The 25,100-nt window shown below is 46.1% G+C and overlaps 2 protein-coding genes across 3 annotated transcripts in view; one reads left to right on the forward strand and one right to left on the reverse strand.

The window, feature by feature from the left end:
- The window catches only part of PDE6C (phosphodiesterase 6C), a gene marked incomplete at both ends in the record, with an annotated part of 53,576 nt that extends 46,850 nt beyond the window's left edge, over positions 1 to 6,726 (reverse strand). For both annotated transcript variants that reach the window (XM_080912127.1, XM_080912126.1), the window contains one exon: positions 6,247 to 6,726. In XM_080912127.1, the coding sequence (XP_080768253.1) occupies positions 6,247 to 6,726 (480 nt within the window). The remainder of the gene's footprint in view (positions 1 to 6,246) is intronic.
- Positions 6,727 to 15,276: 8,550 nt separating this feature from the next.
- On the forward strand, positions 15,277 to 23,087 carry RBP4 (retinol binding protein 4). Its single transcript, XM_080912592.1, has 6 exons — positions 15,277 to 15,341; positions 15,451 to 15,579; positions 15,666 to 15,802; positions 15,955 to 16,061; positions 21,444 to 21,656; positions 22,934 to 23,087. The coding sequence occupies exons 2-6, from the start codon at positions 15,469 to 15,471 to the stop codon at positions 22,969 to 22,971; spliced, it is 606 nt and encodes a 201-aa protein (XP_080768718.1). The 5' UTR covers positions 15,277 to 15,341; positions 15,451 to 15,468; the 3' UTR covers positions 22,972 to 23,087.
- The last annotated feature ends 2,013 nt before the right edge of the window (positions 23,088 to 25,100 follow it).

Raw genomic sequence — 25,100 nt, forward strand, 5'->3', positions numbered from 1 at the left:
AAGGCATAGCTGGATCTGAAGTTAAATCTATTCCCATCTCCTTGAGGAACCACCACACTGATTTTCATAGTGGCTGTACAAGGTTGCACTCCTACCTACAGGGAGGAGTGGTCCGCTTACTCCACATCCTCGCCAGCGTAAGCTGTCACTTGCTTTATTGATCATTGCTATTCTTATAGAGTAGGATGAAATCTTACAGTAGTTTTGGTTTGCGTTGCTCCTGATAACTAAGGATGTTCAACATTTCTTAACGTGTTAATCAGCCATTTGTACTTCCTGTTTTGAGAAATCTCTGTTTGATGCATTTTTTAAATTGAGTTATTTGTTTTCTTGATAGGTAGCTTTATAGTTGGTAAAAAGTCTTTTCCTGTTTGTTACCTACCACTTTGTCTAAGAATGTTCTGTAATTCTCATTCTTTGCTGGGTTTTTATGCAGTCGGATATTAGGGTAGCTGTGGCCAGAAAATTAACTGAGCAAGGTTCCTTCTGTTTCTGTCTTGTGGAATAATCTGAGGAGTATTTGCATTAACTCCTGTGAAATCCTGGTAGAATTCTGCACTAAAACCATCTGGCCCTGGGCTTTGTTTGGTTGGGAGACTTTAATTCCCTGGGAACTACTATTTCACTGGGATGGTTATAGGACTGTTTAAATTGCTCATCTGACCTTGGTTTAACTTTCGTTTTTTAAAGGTTTTCCAATTTGGTGGAGTACAGGTCTTCTAACACATGTCCTTATAATGCTCTGGATTCCTCTGACGTCTGCTGCTGTCTCCCCCTTTTCATTTTTAGATTTATTAAGTTGAATCTTCTCTCTCTGCCTTTTGGTTAATTTGGATGAGGCTTTAATCTTATTGATTTTTTCCCCCAAAGAACCAACTCTTTCATTGTTCTATTTTTTCTTTGTTTCTATTCTACTTTGATTTCAATAAATAGTTTTATTATTTCTTGTCATCTACTCCTTTTGGGTGTGATTTATTCCTTCTGTTCTCAACCCATGAGTTTCTACTTCTTTGGGAGTCACGTATCAGAGACCCTGTATATCAAATGTTTACATTAGAACTCATTACAGTAGCAAAATTATAGTTACAAAGTAGCAATGAAATAATTTCATGATTTGGGGTCCACAACAACACAAGGAACTGTATTAAAGAGTCTCCCCATTAGAAAGGTTGAGAACCACTGATCACTGATTTAGAGTTTATGATCTATGACTTCCAGAATTGCTGTTAAGTTACTATAATGAGAAGACTCCAATTTTTTTTTTTTTTTATGTAGGTATTTAGTGCTATGAACTTGCTTCTTAGAGCTACTTTGTGTCCCTAAGTTTGGGTATGCTGTGTGTTTTGTTTGTTTGTTTGTTTGAGACATGGTTTCTCTGAGTAACCCTGGCTGTCCTGGAAGGAAATAGCTCTGTAGCCCAGGCTGGCCTAGAACTTACAGAGATCTGCCTGCCTCTGCCTCCCTGAGTGCTGGAATTACAGGCCTGCCCCTTCACCACTCAGTGATTGATTTTTTTTTTTTTTAAGACAGGATTTCACTATGTAGCCCTGGCTGGTCTAGAACTTGCTATGAAGACCAAGCTGGCCTTACACGCTGAGACCCATCTCCCTCGGTCTCCTGAGTACTGGTATGGCAGACATACGTCATCATGTCATACACATTAAAATTTCTTGCCCACTTCAACTGCGTGAAAAGGTCACCTTGCCACTGTCAGTTCTTATAGGGTCTTCAAAGGCTTTCTCAAGCTAAGGTCTTTCCTTAAATAATGTTTATTTATTATTTTTGAAGGAAAAAACAGATCTTCTTAGATAGAACTCCTATGGCAGCTGCAAAGGTAATGTTGGTGCCTAGCACGCAGGAGTTGACTGGTAAATTTGGGGAATTTAAGTGCTCAGAGCCAAAAAAAAAAAAAAAAAACCAGTTGTGGAGGCTTTGTGTGCTCTGTAATTTCAGAGAACATTCTCTCTAGAGGGATGAAACGCTATGGCCCAAAATATGTGGGGTGTTTGTTTGTTCTTTTTTTTAAATGAAATTATTTTCATTTCTTTATTGACTTTACTTTTAAAAGCAGCACAGACCTTGGAGTCTGGAATCTGTCTAGTTTCCCAAAGTGAAAACGTGAGAGCTCACTGAAATGTGTTACAGGCCAGAATTCCCACCCAAACAAAGGCCTCGCAGGCCAATGACACTCGCCGCTCACTTCAGAGCACCGGTTCCCATCTGTGCTACGGAGACCCCATCAGGAAAATCCGATTGCTGGAACCTTTAAGATCCAAGTATCTATATCCTGAACGCGATCTGGGCGTTCAGGTGTGTTGTGTAATTCCGATGTTCAGCCTAGCAGATGCAGGGCTGCCTCGGGAGGTCATTGGAATGGGCTTACTCACGAAACAAATGGGGGCGCTGGGCAATTGGGTGCCTCTTTCTGCCCACCTATGGTGTATTCTTTCCCTAAGAGGGAATATCGTTTCCTTTGCAGGCTTCAAGCATAAGAGAGAAGGTTCTGGAATACGCTTTCTGGGCTCCCCTGGTTTCCTAGCTCTCTGATCCTAGTCTGTCCTTCGTGTCTGTCTCACCTTGTCTTGTCTTTCTTTGTTTATTCTTTTCAAGGCAGGGTTTCTCTGTGTAGCCCTGCCAGTCCTGGAACTCACGCTGTAGAGTAGGCGGGTTGTGAGCTCAGAGAGCCACGTGCCTCTGCCTCCAGGAGCTGTTGCCCAGTTCCATGTTTTCTAACCTAAAGCAGTCCTGCGTAAAGCCCAGAGTTCACAGTGTAAAACCGGAGAGACACACCATGGACAGCAAGTTCTTGTGAAGGGCAGACAGTGAATAATTACAGAAAAAGAGAAGAATGCCCCCCACCCAGTAGACACTGGGTAAACACGGAAAAGAGAAGCCTGCCCACCCTCACCCCCTTCACCGGGAGGAAAAGCAGTTTTCTCTCCACGGTGTCTGCTTTGCTCCTAGTCTCACCTAGTCACAGGAGAGACGCTGGGTGCTCAGCGGGGTAGAGGCATCGGGCCCCCAGCACTGCCCTTCCTGCAGGGCCAGTGCTCTGCCGGGTACCACAGTTCTCCGCTGGCCCTCTGTCTATTACCTCTGCTTCCTGTACCATTTTCTCACCCTCGGTCAGACCGGCTCCATACTCCTGTAAGCTCTTTCTCTTGATTCTCTGCTCGGATGCTATTTCCTTCGAGCCTGATTGACACCCATCGCCACTTATGCTAGCCTCCTTGGACAGAGCTGTCACGTGCACAAACTGAAACAAAATGGGATCCCGGAAACATGGCCCAGCAACTGGAAGTAGATGGTGCGTCTATCCAAACACATTTCGTACTTGACAACACTTTAATCTGGGTTCTAAAGCCAAGCATAGGCTCCGAAGTATTCTTGGGCTATTTATTTAAAAAGGTGACTTTTAACTTTCAAAATGCAGTGCTGACTTGTTAGCACATCTGAAAACCCAGGTTAAACTGTCCATCGACGTTGGGAGAGGAGGCTTTCTAGATTAGTTATTTAAGTATATTTTGTTCTATGGACTCCCAAATTCTCCCAAAGGCGTTTTTTCCAAAGGTGATCATGAAAGCAAGTGGGGGACACCAGAGCAATACCATACCATTTTTGCTAACTCAGTGGGTCTAAAGGCTAAAACCTACTTAAACATTGCTACCTCTGAGGTCAGGAGGCAGGAAGGGAGGTAGGAAGGGGAAGAGAGAAGGGAGGAAACGGATCTATAAACATCCAGTTAATTATTGAAAACATCAGCCACCTGCAGCCTTCTTTCCGACCAGTCGGATGGAGCAGCACCCAAGCAGTTAACCAGCTTCCCCAACAGGAAAAGAAGCAGCGTACGGGGAGTATGTCTGAGCTTCCTGGTGTTTAAATTTTCCCCCTTTTACCCTAGTTTCAACCAGCGGTGATCACTGATCCTTTTATTTGACCTTGCATCCCGGTTCTCTAAACTCCTGCTCACGTCAACCATATAACCATATGTTGTTCGCTGTAGTTAACTGAGCAATTACTATGAGTCAATCATTTTATTTGGTTGTCTCCATTCTCAGGGATGGGAACTCAGTTCATTACAGTGGCCTTGGACGTGGATCTGCATCCAGGTCTGCCAGAGTACCGCCAGGGCTTCCGTTACTCCACGGTCAGGAGCTACTGACTCTGCATCTTTGTCTAGGTATCACCTACTGAACACACACACCTCTCATCAGGGTAGCAGTGCGAACACAGGTGTGTGTGGTCAGTGGCGTGTTTAAAAGGGAAGGCCTTGGGAACCTTGATCTGGGGGAGACACCGTTCTGTGACCTCAGACTTCCCATCTGACGCAGGAGAGGGTGGGGCTAAAGATTCACCACGCCTTCCCATCCCATCTTCCAGACCTGATGTGCTTCCTTTCTGACCCTGAACAGATTCTTACTACAGAGGCGCAGATGCCCGTCACGGGTCATGGCATCTGCAAAGGTCTTCGTCAAAGTCAAGTACGGCTAAGATGTGAAACTCCTCTATCAGTTGGCAAGTGTGATAGATAAAAGAGTGATTCCCAATACCGCTTTAAAGGTCGGCTCCAACCTTTGGCTGCTGCACATTTTACTGCCGTGGCCCAAACTGGTGAAGCCGCAGCAAGGCGGAGTGGAGGAAGGGCACTGGTCAGAGCTGGGAGGCTTTGGTTCTGTTCCAGCTCTTCCCCTTCACTGCCATCTGCCATGCGGATCTGGGGGAGACACCATTCTATGACCTCAGACTTCCCATCTGACGCAGGAGAGGGTGGGGCTAAAGATTCACCACGCCTTCCCATCCCATCCCTCCCGCTTCTGCTCACCCAGTAGGCCTGTGGATTTCAGCACTGGTTGCAAACTAGTACCACCTGGGGAGCCCACACCCCAAATGGAGTCTTCTATGGTTGTCCTGTTGGGAGTCTCGAAGATCAGTATCATTAATTGGATTTAGTGTGTAGTTGGATTTGGAAAGCACCATGGTGTCAGACGAATCACCATCCTTACAGCAAAACTCCAAGGACAAGACAGTCCAGGGACACATCATCATCATTCTGTTATCTCTTCCCTACCAGAAATAATTTTATCCAATTCTCCGTGGGGGTAGGGGAGAGTCTTAGAAAAAAAAAATGTGCACGTCAGATTCTGAAGTTTGATGTCTTTGCAGTTCTGGAGATGTGAAGAAGCAGGTTCCCATTAGAAAATTCCAGGTTAGCCCGTTAGCTGGGCTCAAGAGAAGCTGTCTTCAGAGCTCATGTCAACCCTTGTACCCGAGGAGCGACCTGCGGTTGTTTGCGGAACGGTGCTAATGTTTGACACACTGATACCTCCCTTCCCCCGGCTGTGCGCACCCTTGTAATCAGCTTCCGGAGGCATTTGGAGATTAGCCCCGACCTCTCTGCAGCCCTTAGTCAGGAGCCAGGTTATGGACTCTGCACAGACAGCACTTCAGGGGCTGCCCTCTGACTCATCTTCTCCATCTGTCCCCTCTGTCAGTAGTAATCACAGTTAGTGGGGTGTGGGTGGGAAAGCAGTGAAGGCAGAAACCGAGGCTGGTGCTCCCAGTGCCGCCAGTGGGGGACTGTGAGCGGTTAGCAGTTCAAAGTGCTTTTCTAAAACGACCACGTGAGGCAGTGGTCAGAAGAGAGTTGATTTTCTGTTTTCACGAGGAGCATGGATACCAACACCTTGTGTTAACCCTGTGCAGTCTTGGTCTTTAGCGAAGTGCAAATGCCTCCTTAAATGATTGGCATCTGTTACAATTTATGATCATCCCAGCTGTGGGAAGGGGCCAATTACACTGAATCACCTAAATACGCATTTGTGATGGTTCAAATAAAATGTTTTAACATTTGTATAGTAGAAATGCTTTTTTTGTCCCCCACATGGACCTATGGATGAAAGAATGGGTTTGTGAGCCAGTTTATTGGGTTTTGACTAGAGGGATGGGAAAGGCTCCCTGTGTTAGGCGAGCCTTCAGTGTGCTGACTACTGGTGGGCTTGGAGAATAGCTGTCTCCAAAGCAATGGAGGAACCCACTAGGCCTAGCCTGGACCATTTGACTTAAAAATTCACACCAAGACTCACTTACACCAAAGGGTTGTATTCACCTCGCCGCTGAAATCCTAGTTCTACTGGGCACTTTGTATTTTGATTTAACTCTAGCCTGGTTAGGTCTGCCATCTCCTTCCCTTCAGTTCCCCTTTGTCCCTGACAAGACCTCTGCCCCACTATGGAAAGGGCCACCTACCTTTTTGACATCTGGGACATTAAGGGCTTTCTTCACATGAGCGACCCAGCCAACTATCCCAATGTCCAATGGAAATACAGCTTCTCTGTCAGGGGCCACGAGGTTGTCCTCAAACTTAGATGTTGGGGTGATATTCAGCAGCCTGGAGGCCACCTCCGGTATGCCATTTCTTGCTCGGCAGGAGAACATACTGCAGCATTCAGCCTGTAGAAGACGAGCCAGCCTCTGCAGGGCCCCGTGAACCACTTGCTCCGCACTCCATGCCTCATCCTGCATAGACTGCAGGAGCTCCAGGCACAAGGCCGACTCCTCCACCTGTGTGGTCTCAGGGAGAGACATACCAGCCTGGACCCCCGGATGGCCATTTTTGAAGATCACCCCCGGTGTCTCCACCCGCAGCTTCTTGTCAAAGTACTCCTTGGCAAAACAAGGGTTCTCTTCCAGGTATCGCTCCACCGCATCTTGGCTGATCTCACCCATTGCTGTGGCTTGTGTGGATACTGCTATCCAGAGCGGAGGGTTCCTCAGAGTGGAGGGTTCCTCAGAGTGACACTCTGAGCACCAAGACAAGGAAACACATCCTGGTCAAAATCACCAAAGAAGCCACAGGTGGTCCCTCATTAAACTCCCAAAAGGGAAGCAGGAAGGTTGCTTAGTAGTTAGTCCCCAAGCTGCCCGGGGACTTAACACAGACCTTGGTTTATGGTAGGCAGGAAGCAGTGGATTAAGGAGTGCTTTAAGTCACAAAATCCTCAGCATCATTAGCCTCTAAGTCCTCAGCGGCTCTTTGAACAGCCGGGCAAGAGTCAGGTGGCAATGTCTATCCCAGAAGAGTAACTCCACTGCTGCTGTGCACGGCATGAAGAATCGCCACCTCTCCACTGGTTACCTTACAATAGCATAGACGGCCCCTTTAAATCGATTGCTCTGTGTGGCAGCTATCAGGGTGGTTTGTATGTAGACCTCAGAAGTGCTTAGTCAGGGTTTTTGTTTCTGTGCATAAAGCAGTTCTAACCATCTCAGTAAGCATAGGTCAGGGAGACAGAAGGTTTTAATTTCCATGCAACACACACACACACTCACTCACACACACACACACACCAACTCTTCCCGCTTCTGAAAATCCCTTTGATCCTCTGGGCTGTTCTGTCTGCTCTTCTCTAAGTCTCCCTTCTCCTTGGCCTTCATTTTAGAAAGCTTGGTCTTAGAACCCCCTTCAAGGAACAAAACTGAAGTTTATCACTAAGAGAATTAAAGGTATAGAGTTTTAACAATGGCATACGGCTGCAGTCTAAGTGCAGAGTAACCACAGATTTCGATGGCCTGTCAAGGACATGGCCGCAGAAATGACCCATGTTGTCCCTAACTGGCTTTTCTACCACTAAGCACATTAGGCAGGATTTGTTTTCAGTAATAGTAGCTGGGCACCGTGCTATTTTCCCCTCTGAGGCAGCTTATTAAATCTACAGGACATAAGTTGTGTCTTCTGTTGCTAGGACCCATGCCATCTCTGAGGCCCAAGTGAGCAGAGTACACAGAGCTGCTACGTTTTGTTCAACGTTTGTTTCATGAAGCTTTAACGTCTATTAAGTACATTTCCTCAAGCATCACTATCACACACCCTAAATCAACGGAAACATTTTCTAACCCAGTGGGCTTGCCTATTGAAGGGCTGACTCCAAGTGTTTTAGCTGTCTCAACAAAGCTTCAAACATCACAAGTTAAGATTGAAATAAAAAAGGATGAATACCAACTTGTTAGTGCATCCTTGGATACACTTTGATTGGCTTCTAAAGGACAATGTGCAGGTCTCATTAAGTTTATAAATGCAAAGCTCTGCCTCCCTAAAATATAGTAATCTTAGTAGTCATGGAAGTGAGAGGTTGAGGCTGCAGGGTCCACGTCAAGAACCGAAATTCTTAGTGTTCCAAGGGGAACAGAACTCACACCGGCATTAACAAGTTATGCCCATTTGTATGATGATGATTCATTTGTTGTCCCAAAGAATCTGGCAAAATGCCCAGTTTTCATGTTACTGCTATATGGCATTCAAGTTTCCCCTCAGAAGGGCATGTGCCAGGTGACTCTTTCCTTCACAGCATCCTTAGGTGCATTAGACCCTAAGCCAGGATATGAAAACCCTATGTCAAGCAACAACAGTGCGTTGAGTCAGTACTAAGCTTTCTCTAAAACTAAAAGGATAATGGAACAAGTGGAGATTAACCTAGGTAGGGAGGCTGAGTCCCAATCATGGGACTTCAGGCTATGCTGAGGGCTTGAAGCTTTTAAAGTAGGATAGAACTCTTCCTTACAGTTTAATCTGGTAGCTAGGGGATGTTGGATATGGAGAATAAGTTTGGAAGGGTTCCGTCTCTATGGCTACAAAGGTACATCAACTTTTGAGACCACTTTGTTCACTGCTCTTACAGAGGGCCTGAGTTCAGATCCAAGCACTCACTTAGGTGGCTTATGGCTCCAACTCCAGGGGACCCAATGCCTGATTCTAGCCTCTGAAAACACCTCATGCATCTGTGAGTATACTCACACATACACTCTTGCTTCCAATTCTACAAAACACTATGAGAAGCATTTCCTCTTCTTTAAGAGTTTGGTAAAAAGTCTACAGTGAAGCCATCCAGTCCTATCAAGATGGTTTCATTCCAGGAATGCAAGGATGACTTACCATCCATAAATCAACACAAGTAGCACTGGGGCTAGAGAGATGGCTGAGCAGTTAAGAATCTTCATTTCTCTATCAGAGGACCCAAATTCAGATCTTAGCCCACACATCAGGGGACTCACAAATACCTGTAACATCAATACCAAGGACTCATACAACATTCTCTCTCTGGCCTCTGAGTGTACACACACATACACACACACACACACATACACACACAAACACACACACATACACACACACATACACACACACACACACACACACATACACACACACACACACACACACACACACACACACACACACATATATATAATGCTGCACATAAATTAAGTCATAGGTAAAAATCACCAAGCTCTAAAGGACAACTCTATTCTAAGCCATAGTCACAAGGATGAGCCAGGTTAAACAAAGCAAAATTTAAAAGATACGAACTTACGCAAGGAACTTGTGAAGAGAGTCAGGAGACAATGGGATGAGAATAATCAGAGTTCATTACATACATGTATGAGATTGCCAAAAGCCAAACAAACGTTAATTTTAAGTGGCATAAAATTAGCAAATGATCTGAATAGAAACTTTTCAAAAGGAGACATACAAATTTGTGAATAGATATATGAGGAAAATGCCACACATAGTTAGGTATTGGAGAAATGCAGATTAGAGCCAAATTGAGATTGTATTTCATCTAGGTAGAACGGTTACTGCCAAGACCCCTGATGCTGTGTTGAGAAAGCACGTGGAGAAAAGGGGGCCTTGTACACTGGTGGTGGGTATGTAAATCGGTCACTGTGGTAAAGAGTAGAAAGTCCCCACAAAAATTAAAGAACTTCCAAAGGATCCAGCTAGCCTGCCTCTGGATATATATCCAAGGGAAATGAAGTCAGCATTGCAGCAATACTGCTCAGTGCTGTAGCATAATTCCAATTAGTTAAGAGGAGGAATCAACCTATAAGTTCATCTACAAATGAAGAAAAACATAATTTACATGCAATATATAAATATATATTGCATGTAAACATATAGTTATATACAATATATTGTGGATATATAATTTATATATAGTGGAGTTTTATTCAGCCAAAAGAAAATTAAATTTTATTATTTGTAAAAAAAAAAAAAAAAAAAAAAAAACTGGATAAAACTGGGTCTGTCCAGTATGTTAAGCAAAATAATCTATGTACAAAAAGACACGTATGATGTATTTTTCTTTCATATGTAGAAACAAAAATCTAATGTCCTGGAATTACAAAAATGCCTCTTGGGGACTGTGAAGGGTGTTTGAGACAGAGAGAAGAGGCTTGGGAAGAGCCTAGGAGAGCGGCTAGATGTAATCAAAATGAGTTGCGTGAATGTATGGAAATACCACAATGAATCCCATTGATTTGGCACAGTTAACATTGAAAATTAGAGTAAGAATGTGATCCTGTGGGCTGGAGAGATGGCTCAGCTGTTAAGGACAGTGCCGAGCCTGCTCCCCACCCAACAATTTGTGGGGCTTCAACGAGTACAGTCTCCATCTTTACCCACAGCCTGCTCTTCAGCCTCACTCTGGTCAGCTTCTCTGTTCCTGCTACTGTCTGATGAAGAGCAGCTCAAGGCCCGGAGCTCTGTCATGTCCCGGCCACCAACTGTAAAGGCACTCTGGCCTAAGGAGTCCCCAGAAGACTGCTCTGCTGGATCACACTGGTGTGACTGATCGAGTATCTTGGGGACAATTTGGATGATGGGACCCAAATTATTTTCAACCAAATTATTGAGGTTTTTCAATTAAATTGATGAGGTTTCTTCAGCCTCGTTGATAAGGTACTTTTGCAACCACTGAAAGTCATTACTTTTGAAACAGGAAAAGCAGAGTGTCCTTGAGTCCGGTGGAAGCCTTCTGTCTTGCCTCAAATGGACCTTCGTTCAGGTGTCAGGGCGCTGTGTGCTCACAGTCACACAACTTCCATGAGTCAGCAACCTTCAGATTCTTGTTCCCCAAATTCGGGAAACGAAACTCAAGGCTGGATTTTAGGAAGAAGTTTATACTAGATCTGTAGACGAGAGCTAAAATGGTAGAAGGCAGAAGTCTTGTAGAGCAGGGACGGATACCTGGAAATAGCACATGTTGAACTGCTAGTTTGGGGACTCTGAAAGGGACTTGTAGACACTTGCTTGTTTCTCTCTCTCTCTCTCTCTCTCTCTCTCTCTCTCTCTCTCTCTCTCTCTCTCTCTCCTTTTAACTTTTCCCCTTCCTTCCTTCCTTTGTTAATTTCTTTCTTCTCCCCACCCCTTTTCTTCAGTTGTCACATGTTGGGGAGGAAGCAGGTTCTTGCTGACAGCAGTCTTCCCTTGGAAGCCATGGGGGCTGCATTTTCTTCTGTGTTGACTCTCCTTTGAGAAATGTGCACTGGTGAGGTGCAGCTTCTGGCTCTGGTCTCTTCATATGACGTGTCAGAGCTGCAGGCGTCTTCAGCAGCTGTCCTATAGTATCTTGGACCTAGTTGACTATGGAAAGCAAAGACTAAATTATTTGACTTTGGATCCCTATAACCACACTGGCGTAACCCCCAGTAATGGTGACTGAACACCCAGGACGTTGGCTGCACCAGTTTGGTGTGTTTAATTTCTTTTCTTCATTTGAAAAAAGATTTATCTTATTCTGTATGTATGAAGGCTTTGCCTGAATGTAAATTTACTCACCACATGCATGGTTGGTACCTGCAGAAGTCAGAAGATGGTGCCCCTGGAACTGGAGTTATAGGTAATTGTGAGCTGTCATGTGGATTCTGGAAATCGAACCAGAGTTCTTTTAAGAGCAAGAAGTGTTCTATACTACCGAGCTATCTCTAGCTCCAGGCACATTTGACTTTTTCGTGACATTTAGGTAAATCTCTGGTTAAAAACCTGTACAAAATGGAGTAGTGGTCAAGAATGCTTAATTGCTTGATGGCAGGGACATAAATATCTTGCATTAGTTCTAAGGTAAGACATCTTCCAGCATTTTCTAGGAGGCGCCTTGCTCATCAAGGTAATGTTGACATTAACTTCTCATGTAGAGGATCCTTCAGAATCTCAGTGTGATCGTGTGATCCAGTGCAAGCTAATTTCTCATGCAAGTAAATTCACTGGGGAGGTGTGTGTGCTAGTTTTGCTGTTTCGTTGGCAGTAAATAAATAAGGTGGCTCGGACAGGCAACTTTTACGTAGTCCGTCTGAGACAGGTCACACACAAACAGGTAACATATTCCAGAGACCAGAACTTAGAATGGCTGTAGAAAGGTTTGGGGAGATGGTAAACAAGGAAAGCAAGAGATGCTGGTGTAGTCTCTAGGGAAGGAGATATAAAGACTGTGACAAAAAGGGCAAGTAGTCAATTCATGCATAAGGGCTAAACCCTGAGAAACTAGACATTAGAAAGGTTTTGGGATATATATATATATATAAACTCTGGATGGCTTGGAACTGACTATTTAGAGCAGGCTAGCCTTGAACCCCCAGAGCTATGGCGGCTTCTGCCTCTTGAGTGCTGGGATTAAAGGTGTGTGCCACTATGCCTGGTTTCTGACTGGTCTTTAAGTATGCACTTTTTATGAAGCTTACCCCGAAAAATCATTGATTTCAGTGAAGGAAGGTAGGCCAGTATCTGTTTGTGTAAATGGTGTGTCTCGTAGAAGGAAGGACAGAGTGGCCATCATCCTTGAAGTGAGGAATGGCAAAGAACAAACTTTATGTGCACTCAATGCAAACTCAGAACACAACTTTGTGTATAAAAAGGGCCAGAAAAAAAATGCTGGCTTCCGAAGTATTTGTTTTATTTCATGTTTGACATTTTGTCTGTGGAAAAAAACTGGAAAAAAATACAAGAAGTGCAAAGAAAAACAAGTCTTAAGTTGTCTCAAAATCCTATCATATAGGGATCACCGCTGTGACTATTTAACCTTTGGATACATATATATGTGTGCTTGAAATGTTATTTATAATGTTCAAAGCATTGGTTGATCTGAAGTCACAGGTTTGTAATCATTAAGAAATTCAGGAAAGAATGCCAAAATAAACTGTTTTTCTTTGTTGGGATCTAAAACATCAAGGCTTGAGAGAGGAAAGGGGTGGGGGGAAGAGGAGTGGGAGAAGGGAAGAGAAGAGAGAGGAGGAGATTAATGGCTCAGCTTTCTAAACACCTAGGATATAAATACATAACACTGAAATCCTCTACATTTATTCGCTATGCAGCAAACATCAGAGCCACCAGGACGTGCTTCAGGAGAACTGGTTGGCCAGAGCGATCACAGACGGTTACTTTCAGAAATAGCCAGAAGCATGTCACTCAGGTTACTCAGGAGCAGGCAGACCTCATGGCTCCACCATGACCTTCTGAGCACATCTGTCTTATTTGAGCTGCTGTCTTCTGCCTTCTTTATCTGTGGGCTCAACCATCAGGGAGCTGAAAACATTAGCAGGGAAGGGCACAGAAAGAGGAAAACAACAGGAAGACTTAAATGTGCTGCACAACAGAAACTCAGTTGAACACCCAGGGGAATGGTGGCACACTGCATACTCTGTGGTGGCCTCAAACCATCCCATAGACCCCAAGCCTCTTTTCAGTGTCCATACTGGACCCCTTCAGCATGTTTATAAACCATGTAGTCAGGCGAGAATGTCCAGATCGCTACTAACTTTTTGTCATTTTCTAAACAATCCAGTTTTAAAAAGAAGTTTCCATAGCAACACACCGCCCTGGTGTCTATACGAAACTTATAGTCCTTTCTTTACAGTACAATAGTTATTAACATGGCATTTACATTTTATTAAACAGTATAGTCCAGAGAAGACTGAAATACACAGCAGTATGTATATAGATTATATTCAAATGCATCGTTTTATACAAAGGATTTAGATATCCTTGGATTTGGGGGGGGGGGTTGCATGGGGTACTGGTATCAAGCCCCAGTTGAAACTGAGGGGCAAGAAATGCATCCTTTGGTAGAACTAGTCCAGTCGAATTCCCCAGTTAGCCTACTGGTCAGAAACAGTCTTCTTATTTGTAGAGTCCTGTGGAGTTAAAACAGTCCCTGGTGCTACAGAGACTTAAAGGAACACAATGGGGGAAGGGGTGGAGAGGGACAGAAAGCAGGGAGCCAGGTAGGTGAGTGTCCAAAAGGTCACAGGAAGCTGAAGGAAGCCACAGGTATCTGCAAGGCTGCCAGATGTGGCTAAGGTGCTGGCTGAGGGAAATATCAACTTAGCTCTGTGGTGTCTTCCCTCTCCTATATTCCTATATATGGTCAGTGCCGTAGTCTCAGACGCTCAGACTTTGGGCAATGGAGACACACATACTTTCTTGTCAAAAAAAAAAAAAGTCACTAAATCACATTTGGTCGAAATCTTCCCTCTTTGAACTGCTGGGTTCAGTTTGGCAGATCGAAAACTCCAAATGCAGAGAGAGATGTAGTGAGTCGTATTGTGCCAAAGGCAAAACAATCAACCAGTCAGCAGCCTTTTGGCTACTACCATTAAGGTTATGGAATTCTTTCCCTCTCCTTGTTCTCTTCCTGAGCCAATTTTTCCTCGCTGTTTTGGAAATAAGTAAATCCCAATATGGCTTAGAAGTGAGAACGCATGCTGAACACTTGGCAATTACGTTTTTTTCAGAGTGGTTTCAGGGAAGTGTGGCAAAAGAAGTGGATGGTCAACCACTCGGCCACTGGTGCTGCGAAAATAATTCCCGTCCTGACCAGGTTGCGTTTCTAGAGAATATTTAACAGGGAGCGTTTTAGTTCTTCTAGAGATGATGAAACGGAAGAATAAATATTGGCACAAACAGCACCACGACTCCTCAAAGAGTAAAATATGCCCTTTTTCAAAGGGGGAAAAAAACCGCAGCCAAAATATGCCAAAAAGCTTCGCACAACAGCTCCTCAGTAGAAGCAGGGGTCACTTGGGAAAGCCAGGGCCTGGACACTAATGTGCCAGGCTACATCATAGGTCTCTTCTCACTCAGTGAGGCCACCATCACCACACCACGTCCACATAGGCCTCCAGCCAGGGCAACAGGACCTGGAGGCCACCCAAGACCGCAGTTGGCTGCCGCTGGCTCCCCGGCCCAGCTCTTGGCCCCGATGGGTCGTCTGGGTTGGAGAGTTTGGCTCCACCGTGACCACCCTGAGCGGAGCTCGGAGCATAGACGACATGGGGCGGCAAGGCTGACGGAGGGGCCCCGCGTGCGTTCAGGCGGTGAGTCAGGGAGCGTTATGCAAGCTCGGCCGCCCCCTTCCCTCCCGCCCCCGGCACCTCCCCTCGGTCTTTCACCCCGAGTGGTTACGAAAGCGCGACCCCCTCCCCCCGGAGCTATAAAGGACAGCCAGCCTCTCGCCTCGGTCGCTACACGCGCGCGCGAACGCGGCGGCCAGGCTTGCAGACGGCTCCTGCTGGTGAGCGGACGCGCGCTCCCCCGGGGACCTGCGGGGCGGGGTGGGGCGGGAGGGGACAACGGGCGGCTTCGTCCTCCCGCACCGTGCTCACCCCGCGCCTGTCCCGCAGGGCAGACTCCGGTGTGAGATGGAGTGGGTGTGGGCGCTCGTGCTGCTGGCGGCTCTGGGAGGCAGCAGCGCCGAGCGCGACTGCAGGGTGAGCAGCTTCCGAGTCAAGGAGAACTTCGACAAGGCGCGTGTAGGTGTCAGCCCGGGTCCCCCGATTCCTGCGGGCGGGTGGTGGACCCCAGACTCCAGTCCCCAACTCTCTCATCTCTTTCTCAGTTCTCTGGGCTCTGGTATGCCATCGCCAAAAAGGACCCCGAGGGTCTCTTTTTGCAAGACAACATCATCGCTGAGTTTTCTGTGGACGAGAAGGGTCACATGAGCGCCACAGCCAAGGGACGAGTCCGTCTTCTGAGGTCAGTGGCCTCTGGTGGGCTGTGTACCGCGTTCCAAGGTGCCTCCGGCGGGCTGGCTGGGAGCCCAACCCTCGCTGGGAAGGGAAAGGAGAACCTTGGATGGGGTAGAAGCCCTTTCCTGGCTTGACTCAGGATTCTCTTGGCTTTTGCAGCAACTGGGAAGTGTGTGCAGACATGGTGGGCACTTTCACAGACACCGAAGATCCTGCCAAGTTCAAGATGAAGTATTGGGGCGTAGCCTCCTTTCTCCAGCGAGGAAGTGAGTAGTGGGGCATAAATGGCCAAATCACTGCATTTCTATTCAGTGGCACCATTGGGAAGGGTTTCAAGAAGCAGAACCCTCAGCCCTGTCTGACTTTAAGGGGCACGGGATTAGAAGGGACTGGATTATCAGCCTAAAATGTCTGATCCAAATTCATAAGGGCCTTTGGGTTTGTTGGGCACCATTTTCTTGATCACCCCACTGGGACGTGCTCCACCCTGTCTCTTTGGGTGGAATCCTGAGACAGTATGACAATATGGAACATCGGCAGAGGTAGAGACCGATATCCAAGATGAAGGGACCGAGTGTCTGAGCTGGGTCACAGCCTAGGACCCTGCGGGAGGACTAGCAGCCAGCCAGTGTTCTGGATGTGATAGTCTCCTTTCCTTAATAACTCATAGGCAAGGCAGGATTTTGAGAACTCCCAACACAGATTCCTAAAGCTTGAGGTACTTTTCAGGACACACAGTCTACACGCTCTTTAACCCTCAGCCCACTTCACTTAAATTATAAATCTGAAAGCTACTCGATAGCTAAGGGATAATTTAAGGTGGGAAGAAGTATCTGAGATCTCAGAGAGGAAGGATTAACTTTAACCCTGAGGTTCTCAACTTTTGGTTGCAATCCCTTTGGGAGTCAAATGACCCTTTCACAGGAGTCGCCTAAAACTATCTGAAAACACAGATGTTTCCATTATGATTAACAGTAGCAAAATTACAGTTATAAAGTAGCAACAAAAATAATTTTGTGGTTGGTGGTCACTGCAATATGATGCAACTGTATCGAAAGGTCACAGGGTTAGGAAGGTTGAGAACACTTCCCTAGGACGAAGGGGGTATACTGGATAAGTTTCTCCTTAGCTTACCTTTCCAAAAAGACCCTGTGCAGGGTAATAATTAGATATGCCCCACTAAAATTAGACTGCCCGAGGGCCGGAGATGTAGCTCACTGGTAAAACATTTGCCTAACAGGCACAAGGCTCTGGAATCCACCACCAGACACATAGGCGCAGGGGGTCGTGCATACCCGCACACTCCCACAGCCTGAGTGCAAATCCTAACTAAACTATTCCCTGTGGGACCCTGAATTGTTACTTAGCTTTTCTGTGCCTCAGTTTCCTGCAGTGCAATGTAGTCAGAGTCACAGCAGCCAGATCATGGAATTGTGAGGATTAGAATCCATGGCTGTGCCGAAAGCACTAAGAAGAGCATCCAAGACATAAATTCTGTGTTTGATCTTATTGCTTCTTAGTTACCTCTTAGGGAAAGAAATCATAGCTTTATATTCTGGGCCTGGGGTGTGGAAACCCACAGACACCTACAGGGTCAAGTTTATTATTTAAGTTCAGAAGTGAATGTCCCAGGGGTATACACACATACAGCTAACTGTTGGAACCCGGTGACACCTCTTAGCACAAACGATGTAAAGGAAAATTTGCCGCACCCTTACCCCTGTTTTCTGAGTCTACAGATTCACTTGAGGTGTCTGCCTTCCACTGTCTTGCATGCTTACCTGGAGACCTTCTTCACAAAGTCCAGATTCACTCCTTGTGCTAATGCCTTCCTTGACCTTACATTAAGCATGAATTTGTACAGGATGTTGAAGTCAGAGAGGCCAACATTCTGTCTCTCTCCTTGTCACACTCTACATCTTACCAATGGATATGCTTGGGATGAGGCAGGCTGATGGGAAATAATTCCAGGCAAATTAGATAAATCTCTGTAGTTGATGCTGAAATTCCAGGAACATTCTGACCATTATGACTCCCTCTTGTAGTGATTAGAGAGCTAAAGGCATAGTGGCTTACTGTGATGGGAGCTTGTCAGCTGGGTGAAATGAGGAGGTGACTCTGTGGTACTTCTTTGACTTTCTCTTCCTCCCATAAATGTCCTGGGAATCGAACCAGAAGCATGTTAGGCACTGCACTCCAACCTTCAGTGCAAGCAGACTGCTCTGGCCTGCTGAGCACTCCTTGGGCATGTTCTGTGCTGATCTCGTTTTCTTCTTACTCTACCAGCACTGAGGGAGACATTGCAAAGGGGAACGATGTTGTATCAGCCTCTATTGGTGGAATGTAGACTTAACTGAAGACTGGATTCTCTAAAATTTGATTTCCTTTGCTATCAAATTGAGTTAGGGAATAGTTCCTATTTACAAGATCGTTGAAAGAATTACTCATGGAAATGCACGAACGTGTTTAGCTCAGTGCATAATGAGAGTTTATTAAATATTAGCTTATTATTATATAAATATTATTTTGTTGTGCCCCCCCAGAAAAAAAAATGTAATCTAAGACTTCTTTCTTCCTTGTCCCAAATAAATTTTGCCACTCTCTTGGCAAAGGGATCTTTGTTACTGGAGAGACGGTTAATGTTATTTAAAACACGTCAGCACCAGTGTTTCTCAAAGTCCCTGCCCTTTGGCCAACTTCAGCTAAATCAGCTTCAGTACTTTTTTTTCAAAGTGCAGATTTATGGGTCCACATCGGACTTACTGAATCAGGAGAGCATCGTATCTCCATTTCCAATACACTCCTTTAGTGAGTTCCTTCTGTACAGTGAAGTCAGAGAACCAGTGCGCTAGATAATTCAAACCATGCGGGTCTCAGACTTCGTTCCTCTACCAAGGTTATTGCTATGATTAGTTGGAAATGGGCTGAAATCTGTACCTTGGCTGGTTTAGTTGGATCCTTAGGCCTGAGAATCATAGGGGCCTTCTCCCCTAGAGGACACAGGTCTAGGGAGCCATTTTTCTAGGGCTACAGCAAGTGAGAGCAGTGATTGGCACATCTTAGAAGAAAGCTAGCCACCGAGACAGTCCCCTCCGGTGAACATTTGAAACCAGGCAGTTCTAAGCTCTTGACCCATCTGTTCAGTTCATTATAGACACAGACACAGTGTAATGTCATACTCTGGGGTTTTGGAGGGGAGTTAGGGACTGCCAGCTACATGCTTTCTGTCTCAGGCCTTCTTCTCCACAGTCTACTGTGTGCAGTTAGGTGATGTCAGGGAAGACTTGGGGTGTCTCTTTCCCAGAGGAACCCTACCCAGTGGCAGAATAGAAGGCTGGAGAGCTAAGTTCATTCTTTCAAGCTGTACCTTGGCAGATCTCTCTTCTTCCCTCCCTCCCTCCCTCCCTCCCTCCTTCCCTCCCTCCCTCCCTCCTTCCCTCCCTACCTCCGTACTTCCCCCCTTCCTTAAAGATTTATTTCTTTATCTTATATATGTGAGTACACTGTAGCTTTCTTCAGACACACCAGAAGAGGGCATCAGATCCCATTACAGACTGTTATGAGCCACCATGTGGTTGCTGGGAATTGAACTCAGAACCTGTGGAAGAGCAGTCAGTGCTTTTAACCACTGAGCCATCTCTCCAGCTCCAGAGCTTCTCTTGCAAATACTGTTAGAAGAAAGTATCTGGTGAAGTTTGTTAGGATTCTTCCTGATTGAACTATTCTGCCAAAAAGAATCTGGAAAAAAAAAACCAAACCAACGTAGGCCTTCTTTGAAGTCAAAAAGCCAAGGCCACTAAAATCACGCATTAAAAAAGTTAGCTCTGAGGGCATATACTATATTCTGGCACTAATTTGGGGATAAAATTGTTAAGCTGCGGGTGTGCCCGGCTGATAACTACGTAGACAGTGAGTTGAGGGACTGGTGGAAACTCCCAGGATGCCCTCTGTAACATAGTGATCCCAAGATGTCATTCAGAGATGGGAAGACTCTACCCCATGCTCAGGAGCCTGGGGAGTAGGGTGGAGCCTGTGCTGAGGGGTGGCTCAGCAGCAGCCATGTGGATCTACTCCTGGTCCATCTACTGAGGAACTTCATGGTCACTGCCTAGCAGATGAGTTGTGGGCCAGTGACATTTTCAAGCCAGGCCTCTGAAAGCCTGGAAGACAAAGGAGTGGCTCATTCTTCCTGTCTGGTGGGGGGAGGGGCAGGGGAGAAGGGCCGCATCTCCTCTCTAGGCAGTGCTCCCTCCTGTGGGTCTGGGATTGTGCTGAGCCAGATCCTGGGCTGGTATCTCAAGTGTTTGTAGAGGGCCACACATAGTGTTGACTTACAGTGGGGACATGAATGGCCTCATGTTTGGACATCTGGGTCTCTCTATCTTTCTCCAATATGAACCCTTACATGGGTAGATGGTTCCTTGATTAAGACCTGGGTGTGAGAGGAGAAAAAAAAAAAAAAAAAAAAAAAAAAGCAAAAAAACAAAACCCTGTCTGTTCTTGTCTCCTCTGCCCCCAATTTATCTAATGTCTGGAAACACTGGCAGAGGCTATGTATGCAAGCTCTGGAGATGTGCTCTCTGCTGAACACCAGTCCTGCCTGGTCCTTTGGGAATTATTTCTCTTTGTCTCTGTCTGCTTATCTGTAATATGGAATAATAGTATATGTTTCGGAATGATGTAAGAAATACCCGCTGTGTGTGTGTACACATGCGTTCATTGTATACATGTGAGTGTGAAGCTGTATGAACCAGCCCAGAGCAGAGTACTGGGTATCGGAACACTTGCTGACAGTCTTACTCCTTTGAAACAGTCTTTTCACCGCACCAGGAAGATTGCTGTTTCTACTAGGCTGACTTGACAGTGTTCAGCATCTGCCTGTCCCTGCCTCCCAGAGCTGGGTTTTCAAGCCCACGCAGCCAGTCTGGCATTTTACATGGGTGTTGGGAATTTGAATTCAGGTCCTTATGCTTGCAGAGCAAACACAATTACCCACCGGGCCATTTCCTTAGCACCCCCAAAATACAAACTCTAGCGAGTATTTGAAGCTGAGTAACGGGCATCTTTTGCCCCCAGGCATCCCAGTTGTCAACCTGAGGAACTGAACAGGATTCCTAAGTATAAATAAGAGTAGGGATGAAAATCTATTGCCATCGGATTGGCATCCCCTAGCCCACCCAATAGAACAGTGGGGCTAAGTGAGATGGTGGCAGGTAGATCCTATAGAGCATTGGTAAGTCATGACTTTGAGTTGTTAGTGGCATAAGTCGAGGGCCCATAGACATTAGACAGAGACACATTATTGGAGGGTAGGGAGTGAAGACAGTAGGCCACCCTCAGAGGTCCTATAGAAAAACATTGAACTGTCACTTATCAAAGAGTCGTTGGTGTGAATAAGGTGCCCTCTATACCAGGGCAAGATTTTGTGTCTTCTGTTAGCAAGGACACACTGACATGAAGAAGGTGCCTTCTGTGTCAGGACACCTTCCCGTAAAGAGAGCAAGATCCTTTCTCTCTTGCCCAGTTCTACAGAAGCTGTCAGGAATCTCTACAGCCTCCTCTCGCGAAGGGAAGGCTGCCCGTTGTATGGTGTCTGTGGTAGCAAGTTGGTCAGGCCCCCGGGGCCACGGTGTGTCTCTGACTTACAGACGATGACCACTGGATCATCGACACGGACTACGACACCTACGCTCTGCAGTACTCCTGCCGCCTGCAGAATCTGGATGGCACCTGTGCAGACAGCTACTCCTTTGTGTTTTCCCGTGACCCCAGTGGCCTGCCCCCAGAGACACGGAGGCTGGTGAGGCAGCGGCAGGAGGAGCTATGCCTGGAGAGGCAGTACAGGTGGATCGAACACAATGGTGAGCAAGTCTTACTGAGGAACTTGGCAGGGCTGGGCCGATAAGAGGGGGTAACATCTGTGCAAGTGGGTTGTCTGAGGCCAAGTCTTGGCCCTTCTTGATTAAATTTTTCCTAGGGCTATGCCATCAGCCCCACGGAGAAGGGACCTTGACACTTTGAATAACCAAAGCTGCTGGGCCACTCTCTTCTCTTTATGTTTTTGCTCCCCACATTTTGCTTCTGATGCCATAAGCCTGAGAAACCATTCCACGGGGACTAGAGTTTGGTGGAGAGGAAGTGTTCCTAGTGAAGGACTGGATGGGACAGGCAGCCATTTTATGTAGAACCATAAGCAAAGACATCAGTGTAGCAAGGTCTGCAAAGACTGGTGCCTAAAATGTTCTTTATTCTTCATAAAGCCAAACACCACTCAACTAGCTCACAGAGTCTCCACTTAGGTTTCCTAGGGGGAGTCCCCACGATAATCATGGCACACTTTAATAGCTAGTGCCCTTAACGGATCCTAACTTAAAATTCAGAAGCATGGTGGGGAAGTGGTCTGTCTGTTTTGAATTGATCTGTACTCACTTGAACGAACAATTGGGCCTTAAAATCCAAAAAAAAAAAAAAAAGGACATGGTGAAGTGTAGAAAAAGAACATTTTTCTTAGGCACCTCAGTGATCCAATATACAAACAATGTGAGCCCAGACATACACAGATATGAAGGTACCACCCAGGGGCGGGGTGGGGGAGGAGGCTGAAAGCAGGGCTAGTGAAGGATTGTATTACCCCCAAACATCACACAGCCTTTCACCCAAGTCACCCCGGTTAACCCTTGGAGACCCTATACACACTCTACCAGTGAGAAAAATGGAGGCTAAGAAAAGTTAAATGCATTGCCTACAGCTAAGTTGAAGGCAAACTCAGATGTTTGTCACTATGGGGTTCCTTGTGGTGTCTCCTAGTGACACTGGTAGAACAGCGACACCCTGAAGACTGTGAAGCTAAGGCAGTGAGTCTGAGGTCAGGTTGGGATGGGTTTTGAGGCACTTGGAGATGCAGTGGGCTGGAATCAGTCGTGGGATACGTGGGATACATGGAAAGTGATTCAGGTTCTGTGCCCTTGGCTCTGCTCCCTGGAGAGTTCAAAGAGCTCATCAGCTGTCAGGGAACTTGAGAAGTACAGTCAGTCACACAGAGGAGCCTATGAATGGTCGCTTGCTCTATGGTGTTACTTTATCTGCACAAGCAACAATGTACCTCTCTGTCATTATGGTTTTATATTCTGTATTTCAGGTTACTGTCAAAGCGCACCCTCAAGAAACAGTTTGTAGCAGCGTCAAGATTGTATAAAGTTTGAAAACTTCTGATTAACTCTCACCCAGTCTCATCTCTATTTATCTTAGTTTAGTTTCCCCAACCCCCCACCCTCTCTAGATGAACATTAAAACCATCGTCCAAATACATGGGAATCACTGAATCTGTTCCCACAAATGTATATCTTACTGAAGTTCCCCGAGAGACGTTTGAGGCTTGAGATTCCAAACTTGACTTATTAAACGTATAGTCACCATCTTCCTATGAGTTTAAGACTTATTTGTGGTCCAGTTTTGTGTGGGTTGTGCTTTTAGATGCCAAGACCTGATCTCCACATTAAAGACTGGCTTCTAACTTCCTAAGAAAGGGTTTTGAGACCTATAAAGGTCTTAAAAATGGCCTCCCAAGGCACTGACAGCCAAAAGAGGAAGCAAGTGACCACACCATGAAACCTACAGCTTGTCAGCCCAGGGTCTGTAAGGTGAGCAGGGCAGAAGGCTCACCTCTGAAAAGAGTTGGGAGGCTAAGAAACGTGGGTCAGAGGGAACTCTAGGAAGTCACCCTGCTTCTCATTGCTTCTAGCATGATTCACCTAGCACGAATTTCAGATGTCGGCAGAATGTTGGAGAGCAGGCTGCCTTGGTGTTCCGTCAGGAAAGCTTAGGGATGGGGCTCTGGAAGCCAGCACTCCCTAGCAAGAGTGTGCAGGAGATATCAAGTCGGGAGAGGAAGCAGCCAGGACCATACCATCAGTAGTGCCTGTCTCAATCCCAGGGGTTCTCAGGAGCCTGTTTTTTTTTTTTTTTTCAGCAAAGCCACAGTACCAGAGGATCTTGGTTTTTAAATCTAATCTAGTATGGAGCTGTGAGATTTGGAGCTGATTTTGTGGCTTCTCTCATTAAGCTCGGGAAGCAATTGCTTCCTGTCTGACAGGATAGATGGAGTCAATGCAATGTCTGCAAGCATGTGAAGGAGCTGTGTGAAAAAACGGTTCAGACCGGAGGACATCTGTGCTGTGTATTGGGGTTGCTTTGCTGACACTTTTAAGGACCATGGGGAGCTCACACGAAATGCCTGTGAGCTTTGTAGTCTAGCAAAGGCAGAGGAAGCAGCCACGCATGAGAGAACTCAGCTTTCCACTTAGAACAGACTGACAGTCTGGTTCCTCTGCTCCAGTTTGACACCACAGCCTTAATATAGTCACACACCCCTTCAAAACAGCATCAGCGTATCAAATCCACTAACCACATAGGAACACAGACACCTTGTTATTTTGTATTTACTGTCATGGTCACCTTAAATCTTACCTCAGACCTAAGCTTTGGCATATCTGGGAGTTCAGTGTTTGACTGTGGCTTCTCCATCTTTTCCCAGACTAATTCATAAAACCACTGGTTTCTAAACACCATCTGTATTCCCGGACAACCTTGGATCATTAGATCCAATTCCCCATTTCTTCATCCCTCTGCCTCACTGGATTCCAAGCTTATGCTCTAAATGAAATCCTGTTGGCTTCCCGGGTTTCCTTAGTTTTGTCCTGCTCCACTGTCTAACCGGTGCCAGGCTTAAGGTCCAGGAGACAGCCCTATTTATGTAAACTGTCTCACGTTCCCAAGCACAGCCCAAGATGGTTGCACGTGATCCTTCACTGAAGCCATGCACCTTCACCGTCCCATTGGCTTTTCTCCTTCAAGCAGACACTTGCTTGGTCTCCATGTTTACTCCTGCTCCTTCGAGCCTGTGCCTGAGGAAAAGCATTTATTCTTTAGATCTCCCATAGTAAAACTCAGTGTTGCTTTTATGCTGTGAACACTGTGAACTTTAATGCTGGCCTGCTAGGTCCTCCCTGACCTATCCCTGGAACTTTATTGGCATCCATTGGCGGGCTCCAGGGCAGCACCCCTCTTTCCAAGCACCAAGAACAAGAAAGCTCAGCTGACAGTTTGCAGTTCCCAGACCACATGGCTCACCGGCCTGTTTAATCCTGCAAAGGTCCTTCCTCCGGATCCACATCTCTTACATCCATTTCTTGCCTCTTGCCTTTCAACTGGACTACTGCTCCTCAGTGTTCCCAAGCCCACCCCTACCCATATAAATAATCATCACACCACAGCACCCCATCCTACTTTCTCCAATGTGCTTGGCC

The sequence above is a fragment of the Micromys minutus genome (assembly GCF_963924665.1).
Source record: "Micromys minutus genome assembly, chromosome: 2".
NCBI classification, from domain to species: domain Eukaryota; kingdom Metazoa; phylum Chordata; class Mammalia; order Rodentia; family Muridae; genus Micromys; species Micromys minutus.